General features: G+C 43.8%; 1 protein-coding gene across 2 annotated transcripts; it reads right to left on the bottom strand.

Annotated features, from left to right (window-relative positions):
• Positions 1 to 745: 745 nt before the first annotated feature.
• Positions 746 to 9687, bottom strand: Ccng2 (cyclin G2). 2 transcript variants are annotated; one of them, XM_013112043.3, is made up of 9 exons: positions 9555 to 9673; positions 9220 to 9288; positions 8567 to 8704; positions 7901 to 8038; positions 6003 to 6253; positions 5741 to 5819; positions 5566 to 5664; positions 3655 to 3860; positions 746 to 2322 (listed from the first exon to the last, which is right to left on the bottom strand). In XM_013112043.3, exons 3-9 carry the CDS (start codon positions 8702 to 8704, stop codon positions 2199 to 2201), a joined length of 1035 nt encoding a protein of 344 aa, XP_012967497.1. In that variant the 5' UTR covers positions 9220 to 9288; positions 9555 to 9673; the 3' UTR covers positions 746 to 2198. The 2 variants fall into 2 exon arrangements, with proteins under 2 accessions (XP_012967497.1, XP_005068192.1); XM_005068135.4 differs by lacking the exon at positions 9220 to 9288 and having other exon boundaries at positions 9555 to 9687.
• Positions 9688 to 10193: the final 506 nt, after the last annotated feature.

Genomic DNA, 10193 nt, shown 5'->3' with positions numbered 1-10193 from the left:
GGGAGTGACCTATTAGGAGGTATGACGTTTGAGTAGATGTGGTTTGTTGGAGGCATCACTGGGGTTAGGCTATAAGGTTTCAGATGCTAAAGCCAGGCCCAGGGTCACTCCTGCTGCTTGCCAAGCCAGACGTTGTATTCTTGGCTCCAGCACCGTGTCTGCCTGTGCACCACCATGCTTCCTACCACAAATAATGGACTCAGCCTCTGAACTGTAAGCCAGACCCAAATAAATGTTTTCTTTTATAAGAGTTGCTGTGGTCATGGTGTCTCTTCACAATAGAAACCCTAAAACAGAAGTCTTGCCCGTTATCTCCGGGCAGACAGCACATAAAAGTTACTCAGAAGTATGATTTGCTAACCAACTAGAAAACAAGTCTACAAAATCCAACTAGAAAGGGAAACCTATACAAAAAATATTTTTAAAATTTGTGATGCATGCCTTTAACTCCAGCACTTGGGAGGCAGAGGCAAGCAGATCTCTGGGAGTTCGAGGCCAACCCAGTCTACATAATGAGTTCTAAGAGAGCCAGGACTAAATAGAGAGACCCCATCATCTCAAAAAGGAAAAAAAAATAAGCCGAGAGATACAAAAAGTAAGATGCTAAGAAACTAGTGGGACTCCATTACCAAACATACCATGCTTATTCACCCAGCAACATTCCAGAGTGTGCAGTGTACAGCCTGGCCTTCTTTATACCATCTCATTGCCTTTCAGAGAGAAGAAACACACATTTGGACTAGTGTGGCATCTCAGAAAGTTTAATATGAATCCACCCCAGAGACACATCAATTTTCAAGTGACAGGTTCCTTTTTGGTATTTCCAAAACTCGGGGCCAAAATAACAGAGGAACCACAACCCAGAGGGTTCTCATCAGCAGTTAAAAGGCTGATGGGGAAGCCCTCACCTTCACTTCAAGTCTTTGTGATGAAATTCACCAAGTGCTTTTACCAAAAATCAATTAAAAACTAAGGTAAGGAGAACTCATTAATATTTTTTTTATTTTGAATTACGGAACTATTCTGACTTAAAAAAAACCTACTTTGGAAAACACCTCAATGGGCATTGACTTACTAGTAAAAAGAAGTCATCAATGTCTGGGAATACAGAATACACAATAAATTATATTTACATGCACTAACCAGATTACCACACACACAAGGTAAAAAAATACAGTATTTTATGTACATTTTTAAAGATTTACATTTTCACATAGGTTTATAAAGTTAAAAATTCTCTGTACAAAATCTTCTGTGTACAGTGTACACATCCCCATCCTTATGGCTGTATCACCACACAGAATTGCTTTGAACTAATACTATAAACATTGGAGCTCTTTCACTTCATATTCAAATCTTGGCACCCATATACAATACATTATGAAAAGTGAGATACAAAACAATCAGAAAGCAATCATGCAGATCTTCAATACAAGAAAGTGAGATGAACTCAATCAGTGCTAATCAATTCCATTTCCTGCTCTGTTCCATACAAGTGCATGCAAAACTAGAAGATTATGGGTCTTTTAGATAACAACAAAATAATACTACAGTCTGACAATACTTAGGTATTAAGAATGCAACTAACAGCCCTAGCATGATGACAATTTCTGCTTTAGCAGAAATCTCAAGGCATTTAGAAACTAAAATTCACAGACATGTCAATATAACTCTTAATGTGTAGGATCTGTATCAGACAGTAACTAGCATTAGGAAACAAGGTTGGTGTTTGACACTCAAGAGTCCTGTACAGTCTATTTTGAGAACGGGAAAAAAGAAACCCGAGACAAACCACGAAAGGCTTATCCACTGTCCCTGCTAAGGAAGCACTTGCACACTCCCGATCTGTTAAATAAAGACACCTGAAGGCTCTACAGTTTACGATGAGCGACACTACTCATCATTAAAAATCTTGAAAAGTAACAAAGGTACCAGCACCTTCCTTCCTCTGCACAGATAGTCAACAAGAAAATAAAGTGCCAATGTATAAAGTACTGTTAAGAGGCACTAACCCATTTGATGGCTTAGGATTAAATATGAAAACAGGCCAGATCTGACCTGAATAATAAATAGAAGGTAGGTATTCCAGTCTGTAATTCCTGTCTAGATGGGGACTACACTAGAGAACTACCTACTCCCCATTTATTGCTTTGAAACAGGTGCATTTCCTTAAAATCCTGACACAGACCACGGGAATTCTAAGACGGAAAGCACAGTGTCTGAGCCACTTTGAAGTCAAAAAAGAAGGTGCACTCTTGATCACTGGGCGGGGAGCTGCCGGGACTGTCCTCTCCACAACTCATGTCTTCACAAGAGTCCTCACTGAAAGGGAAGAGACAAGAGGGTGTCATTGCTTAAAGCACAGACGTCTGCAGGCAAAATACAATAACTTGATGCAGTTATTCTAAAGCTAACCATTATTTACACAGTTGAGCTGAAAGTCAAGTCTCTTGTCATTAGAAGATTTTTTCCCTTAACAATAGTTTTCATTTATTTATACACAGGGGCTTTTTCTACATAGCCCTGGTTGTCTGGGCACTCGAGACCAGGCTGGCTTTGAACTCACAGAGATCCTCCTACCCTTGCTTCTCAAGTGCTGGGATCAAAGGCATGCGCTGTCCCCATCTTAAGAGAGCTACTACAATTTGTATTCTCTACCTACTATACCTGTACCATTAACTGTAGCAGAGTAACCATGGAATCCTAAGTATCTTCAATCCAGTGGGGACACTACAGTCTGTTTAACAGTCTTCCCTTTATCAGTTACCCTGCCACAGCTTCTCTCAAATACCAAAGCAAGAACATACACTGTGAAATTGGAGTGTCAGGTCCTTACCTGACAGCAGAGAATATCAAATTTAGTAAAGTTCATGTTACAAACAAAAATAAGTGGTGGCATTTGGCAAACGAGTGTATCAGAGAGTCTGTGGGGATGACAAAGGCTCCCGTACTCCTGCCTCCTCCCACGAGAACATTTCAGTGAAAAGCCCAGGACTGTTCCAATTGTTTTTGTTTTAATAATGGGACTGTGTCTCAAAAAGTAAGGAGAATGGGAAGACAAAAAGCATTTTCTGAGGTGGGGATTTACAAACTGTCTATTACTGGTTAATTTTCTGGCTTGAAAAAAAAAACAACTACCACATGAAGAGGGATTTTTCTCTTACAACTCTCCACAGGGGATTTTTTTAAAAATTCTTTTAAAGAGACAGTGTCCCTCACAAAACAGTATTCTTGAACTCCATACACAGCCAAGAGTGATCTCAAATTTCTGGCCCTCCTACCCCCAACTCTCAGTGCTGGGACTACATGCATGTGCCACCACACCTGGTTCACACAGATTTAGGGACCAAAATCAGTGCTTCCTGCATGCGAGGCAAACCCTTCCAACTCCACGCCCAGTTCTTTAACTTTTTAATTACGGTTATTTACTTATTTTAGGGAGGGGAGGGGGTGTACTGTGTGTGCCTATTACAGCATGTGTAGAGGTGAGAAAAATAACTTATAGTGGTTGGTTCTCCTTCTACCATCTTGGGCTCTGGGGCTCTGACTTGTCAGCAAGGGGCATTACTTGCTGAGACATCTTCATGGCCCCTATAGCTATTTTTTATGCACAAACCCATCATTCTATTTAGTCTGTGGAAGATGCCTGCTTACCTCTCACTTCCATCAAAACAGCCCCCCTCTGGGATGGTTGGCAGCTCGGGAACGCTATAGTAGCTGTTGTGCAGGTTTTGCGCTGTGCGCCTTGAAACAATCCAAACCAGCTTCTTCAGGTCAGGTTTGCAGCATTCAGGAGAAGAATACTCTGCTAGGCATTTAGACACCAATTCCTTCCAATAAAAGAATTCCATGTCGCTGATCTGGGTGTAAAGATGAATGAAGCTGTTATAAATGATGGTTCTTAGCCTTCACTGCCTCTTGAAATCACAGGTGCTGGGGATTCTGATTCAGTTGAAGAGAGTATTACCTGGGTACTAAGAAAGATTTTGCCTGTTCTAAGAAAACACTGACCTAAAACCAAGCCTGCTAAAAAAGCACTGAGTGCATGTTTAGTAGTGAGTGCCAAAGAAATGTAATATCTTTGTTACAAAAAACATCTCTTTTCTGTAACAAATGTTTCTTGAACAAATCAGTTTGGACTGCTTATAATATACACTAATATTATGGCATCAGATAAAAACCAAAGTCACTGTGAGCAAGGAAATTCTCAAAAAGGGCAGTTTCTCCCCATGTTCACCAAACATGCAGATCCTTTCAGGTGTCACCATCATGCTCAAGTTCAGAGAGACAGAGCTACACAGACAAAAGTCAACACCTCCAACAACTATCTCACGCTGTATGCAATTCTACCACAGACAGAAGCCTTGTATTCAATTTCTAACAGGCTCATCTGGCTCAAGAAGCCCATTCACTATGGAGCCTAAACTAACTTCCAGTTCATAATCCTCCTGCCTCAGTCTTTGAGCTGCTGGGATTACGCCATTACATCTGACTTAAGTGAATTTTTCCAATCATTTTGGCCCTGACTTCCACTGAGTCTGGCTCTATCTTTAGCTCTTTGTAATCTGGCATCTACTGGTCCCTTTCACTACTCTGCACATATCTCCTCAATAATCTCCTTTGGCTTCCACTGGCTTTTCCATCAAAACTCAGAGCACTTTGCCATCTTTAAAAAAAAAAAAGCTGTTCTACTGTTACTTGTATGTGTGTGTACAACTTTGTGGAGACGGTTTTTTTTATTGTGGATTCTTAGATCCAAGTCTTAGTCATCCATGATTCCTTGACTCATCTAAACACTTGGCTTCTAGAAGACTGCCTTTTGAACTGGATACATTTAGTCCTGTTTGTGACTGCAACCTAGCCATTCTACCTTACAATGGTGTTCCCAACTCACCTAACCTATCCATTTCTTAACCCTAAATCTTTGCTATCCAAACCTTCATTCTTGTAGATGATGGCTTTTCAGTCAGGCTCCTAGTCAAAGTCTCCTGGATTTCCCGTTTCTTTGCCAATAACCCCAAAGTACTTCTCATATTCATCATTATCTAACACTAAGTCACAATGATAATAAACATCATGCCATGTTAAAATTTACATTTCTTTAACAAGACTTAAACTAGGAAGTAAGAAAAAGCACTATGCTTTTGCTTTATTTTTTTACCATGACTGCAAAAATTTATAGGAGCAGCCTACCTAAGGGGCTTTAAAAAATGCTGGTAATTTTGGTAGTGCTACTGAGATGAATTAATCCTACACATACATATATGGGGGGTCATATATCATCTTAGTGTATTCAGTGTACTTTTTGTACACAGCTGAGGGCAAGCCCTGGGGGAATGCACAGCTATCCTGCTATAGGGCACAAGTCCCCAGGAGCACCTGCACTCAGAAAGAAGCTGGGCTACGTGAGAGTTTCTTCGGGCTTGATACTGTCTGAGTCAAAGCCGGATTTTGAGAGTTACAACACCTGACATACAAGGAAAATGAACACATGCTGAGAACTTCACAAAGTATTATATAAAATATTTAAGACACGACAAGAAAACAAAGCCTGAAGATATTTACCTTCAAATGTTTTTTAACAAACAGGAGAATTTCCAGCAATTCAACAGATTTTATTGTTTCTATTTCCAAATTGAGAAGGCACAGAGCTAATACAGATGGCTACAAAAACAAACAAACAAACATTAGGGAAAAATCAAAATATAAACTGAGATTTATGTAAATAAGAAAGACTCACTTTTGCTTTTGAAAAGACAAGTCGGCAGCTGCAAGCTTTCAGTTGAGCTTCTAGCTTATCAAGGCTCAGTATTTCCTTCCTGTACAAAGCAGGGGAGAAAGATTTATTCCACCTTCAGAGAAGTTACTTGGGCTTTGAGGACTCAAATCCAAGCTACAAGTTCAGATGGAGTAAGAACACTGATTTACCAAGCAATCGAATTTCCTACTGAAAGCTGAAGTGACACTCAAGGCATAGGGATGTTCCCCAGAGTCCCACTCACCTTTCTGAAGTATGACAAAATACAATTGCATGGTATAAGTGCAAAAAGTTTAAGGCAGTAGTAGCTTCCAACTCGTAGTGCAATTTCTCTGAGATTATCTTCTCCATTCGTTCAATGTCAGAAGCTGTGCATTTACACTGACTGATCCTGATCACATCATGAGTGGGTGGGACATTTTGTTCTTCTTCTACCATTCTAGCAGCCAGCAAAAAACAACAGACTCCAATGCAAGACAAATGCTTTGGCTTCACCTAAAAAAACAGAGCAAAGGGGACCCCAACAATCACCGCTTTGATGTAGCAAGACCGACACCTGAACAAGCATCCTGCTGCTTCTCTTATATGCCCTTGCCTTTACTTGCAACTGTTCTTAAGTTTTAGACCATCATCACCTCTCTTTAAAAGGAAAAACGGCTCTATGAACACTTGTTAAATTTAAATGCATGTAGAAATAATCCCAAAGCTTGTTCAAAAGCTTGCTTTCTGGCTCTGAGTCATACTTTGTATTTGAGACCTAGTAAAACTGAGAATAGTCCATCTTCCCTCAAAGCAATCCTTTGACCACACTCATGAACATGCACACACCACACAGCATTCTACTGCTCTGGATAAAGGAAGCCTCCTGCATCTACTCTCTTTCCACAAGACTCTACCATTACATAATGTAATCTCGCCCAGGAGAAGAATCCTGAATCCCATTAACTCACTCTCTCTCTCATTCTCTCTTTCTCTCTCTCTCCCCTCCCTGCCTCCCTCCCTCCCTTTGTCTCTCTCTCTCTCTCTGTGTGTGTGTGTGTGTGTGTGTGTGTGTGTGTGTGTGTGTGTGTGTGTGTAAGACATATGTAGAGCTGCAATGGACAGATGGAAGCCCTTTTTCTTTTCTTTCCAAGTGCCCTAAAAGGTGACCCAGCAGCTGACAGTGATTCTATTGGCCAGAGAATTTCCAATTTTTTAACAGTTGCTGCTGACTATTAATAAGACTGTGGCTCCCTGCTTTGAAAGGGGTCAACTTTAATATACTGTTACACTTCATTTGTCATGTTTCAGTATTAAAAAAACATGTAGGTGCCAGGTGTTGGTGGTGCCCGCCTTTAATCCCGGCACTCGGGAGTCAGAGGCAGGCAGATCTGTGAGTTCGAGACCAGCCTGGTCTACAGAGTGAGCTCCAGGACAGCCTCTAAAACAATACAGAGAAATCCTGTCTTGAAAACAAAACAAAACAAAACAAAAAACCAACCAACCAAACAAACAAAAAACAAACATGTAGGCTCCAAGAAAAACATGCTGAAAAATGAAAATATTAAAATCTCCCTCCCCAAAGCAATATTTAACTTTTCTTTTTTTAAATAAAAAGTCTAGCTTCTTTTATGTCAGTCTGGGCAGTTTTATAAGTGATCCTGTAACAGATATCTCCATGGCATTTTTTTAACAAAGTGAATTTTAATGAAGTCACCTTCTACCTCCCCTAACCCCATGTAAACACTAAGTACTCAAACCATGACTGTCTTCCTTTTGTAATTTCTTTCAAGAGAACACATTTAAGAGGTACAACAGAACCTTACTTAAGATCTAGAAATACAAAGTAATTCTGATTACTTTAAGTTGATGTACAGGATGCTTTATTACATCCATTTGACAAATATTATTGAGCCCTGTGCATTGGACACTGTGTTGGGCACCTGGCATTGAAAAATCCATACTGTCAGATGTTGTGGCAAACACCTTTAATCCCAGCACTCCAGAGGTGGAGGCAGGCAGGTCTCCGAGCCAGAGGTCAGTATGGTTTACAGAGCTAGCTCCAGAACAGCCAGAGCTACAGAGAAACCCTGCCTCAAAAACCCAAAAATGAAAGTAAGGATAAACAAAACCCCTTTAGATTTTATAAAAATGATTAAATACCTTCATAAGAGCCAAGAATCTATCCAAAATGTTGACAGCCAGAACAAAAGTTTCAGTGCAAGATCCAAAAAAGTTAGTTAAACTTCTTAAATCTTCTACTTTGGCATTTCTCAATCTTGAACATAAAGTGTTATCATTCTGAAATTAAAAAACCGAGAAGCAAAGTTTATTTTCTTAGACGTGAATACACGGATCCAGAAACTATACTCCCCCCTTTAGTTTTCAACATTTTATGAGTATGAGCTACCTACAGCTATCTATATATTTTCAGACACAAGACATAAATCACTGCCTCTAAAAATTATCAGATACAGAAGAGCTTTAGCAACTGAGGCAAGGAGGAAGTGTTTGCTGCCCCATTCCAGACAGTTCCAGTAGATTTTTGTTTCCCTTGGAACAGAGAGTGTTCCTTGATGGAGCTTCTGTTTTCTAAAATAATTGAAGATCCTATAGTAAGTACTCCCCAGGAAGTCCCCACCATTTGGAGAAATGCCTCTTCTTTACACTTGGTATAACTTCCGCTTGGAACCAAAGCATAACCTTGCAGTTGAAGGTTTTTGTTAGTACAGGAAGGCCATTTTTGGATTTAATTTCGTAGCCTTCAGAATTGACTTAACTGGGAAAACAAAGTTACTTTCTCCAAGTCATACCAATTATCAAATTTACCTCTGGGGTAGCTTCCATCAAGCTCAGCCCTTTTTCTCGAGGTTGGAATCTCTGTTCTTGTTCCAGGTAGAAGTTCAACAACCCGAGAAGCTGAACCCCTTCACCACCTGCCAAGTGCTCGGCCCCCAGATCCTTCATCTGCAGCAAACACACCGTGGCCGGTTAATGCGGGTATGAAGGGAGCGAGGGAGCAGAGAAGAGTTGGCCACGAGCCCTCCAGCTAAGGACACCCCAGCTCACACAAGCCAGACTCGGGTGAGGGGATCGGTCACGTCTGACAGCCCCAGGGAATCCTCCCCTAAAGCCAAGGAGGCGTGGCATGTGACAAGGATCTCGGCCACCTCCGCTGGCCAGGGTTGGGTCAGACCAGCTCTCTGGTTGATAGTGTTGGGCAAACAGGAAAACTGCCCGAGGAGCGTAATGTTCCCAACTGTCCGCATCACCTGAACAGCACAAGAGGGTCTTGTGCCTAGAGGATGCGGGGGACCGGGAGAACTGAAGCCACCGGAGCGGGTTCTGGGGCGGGGCGTTGCACAAAAGGAGCGAAGGGAGGGGGAGTCTCGAGACTGAACAAAGAGCTGGAAGGAGGAGGCGTCGGAGCCCCGCCCCTCCCCGGGAGCCCCGCCCCGGGACCCCCCTCTCACGGTGCCCACCTCCAAGCTGTCCCCTCCGCTTCTGCAGCTTCCACAAGCTCAGCAGTTCAGACAGGGCGGCCCATCTAGCTGTGGCAGGGGACAGGAGTCCGGTCGGTCTACGCCGATCACGAACACAAAACCTCGGTTCCGCAACGGTGCGGAGCCCCGGGGCTGTCAACCCCGGGGTAGCCACCCATCCCTCAAAACATCCCCGTGGCCCTTGTCAGTCCCCGGGCTGCAGCTGGAGACCCCAAAGCAGGACCCGGCCGCTCTCGGGGGACTCCCCCGCCGCAGCGCGCCGCGATCCCAACCCGTAACCACGAAATCCAGAGCCACCCGGGAGGCCCACTCACCGTGCGGGCCCCGGCGTCGCGAACCGGCGCGGCGGGGGCGTCCGGACCCGTGTCCGAGGTCGGGGACCAGCCGCTTCAGCGGTGCCCCGGGACCCGCATCCGACCTCCGCGGCCGCCGCCCGGCCTCACAGCCCCGGCTGCATCCTGCTCCTCGGCGGGGCGCAGCGCCCGCCCCTCACCGCCGCTTCCTCCCGGCTCCGCCGCAGCCTCCCGAGCCGAGCAAACCCCTTGTTTTTGTTTTCGGTCTGAGACGCCCCCAAGGGGCGGGGCGCGTGACTCCGCGCGGAGGGATCCTCTCGCTTCCTCAAAGGATCAGGAAAAGAGTCCCTGCTCCCAGCCTGTCCCAGCTGCCTCTGCTCCTCCTTAGGCTTGGCGAGCCAGGTTCTGGGGTGGAGAGTGGCATCAGGATTTTTAGCCTCATTCCAGGATGGACTCGGAAGGGGGTAAAGATGAGCAAGCCGGTTGGAGGGCGGAAGGAGACCGCTTCTGGGCGCATCACACCTTTTAAAGGTCCCCCCGATTTGTTTTGTTTTCACTGTTTTGAAAAGTCCGCCCAAAGTAGCCGGCTCTCTGATTGGATACGGGTGGGGCATGTCGAACGCTGAGGCCTTGATTTAATCTCGATTCTGGATTGGCTGT

Source organism: Mesocricetus auratus, unplaced genomic scaffold (genome assembly GCF_017639785.1).
Source record: "Mesocricetus auratus isolate SY011 unplaced genomic scaffold, BCM_Maur_2.0 Super-Scaffold_100006, whole genome shotgun sequence".
NCBI classification, from domain to species: Eukaryota; Metazoa; Chordata; class Mammalia; order Rodentia; family Cricetidae; genus Mesocricetus; species Mesocricetus auratus.
This window is presented reverse-complemented; position numbering and strand designations above follow the sequence as displayed.

Coding starts and splice junctions, on each gene's coding strand:
- Ccng2 (XM_005068135.4), bottom strand. CDS start 8,704: ATGAAGGATCTGGGGGCCGAGCACTTGGCAGGTGGTGAAGGGGTTCAG. Junction 6,254..7,900: donor GATTCTTGGCTCTTATGAAG/GTATTTAATCAT, acceptor CTGTTTTTTTAG/GTGAAGCCAAAGCATTTGTC. Junction 3,861..5,565: donor TTGTTAAAAAACATTTGAAG/GTAAATATCTTC, acceptor CTTTACACCCAG/ATCAGCGACATGGAATTCTT.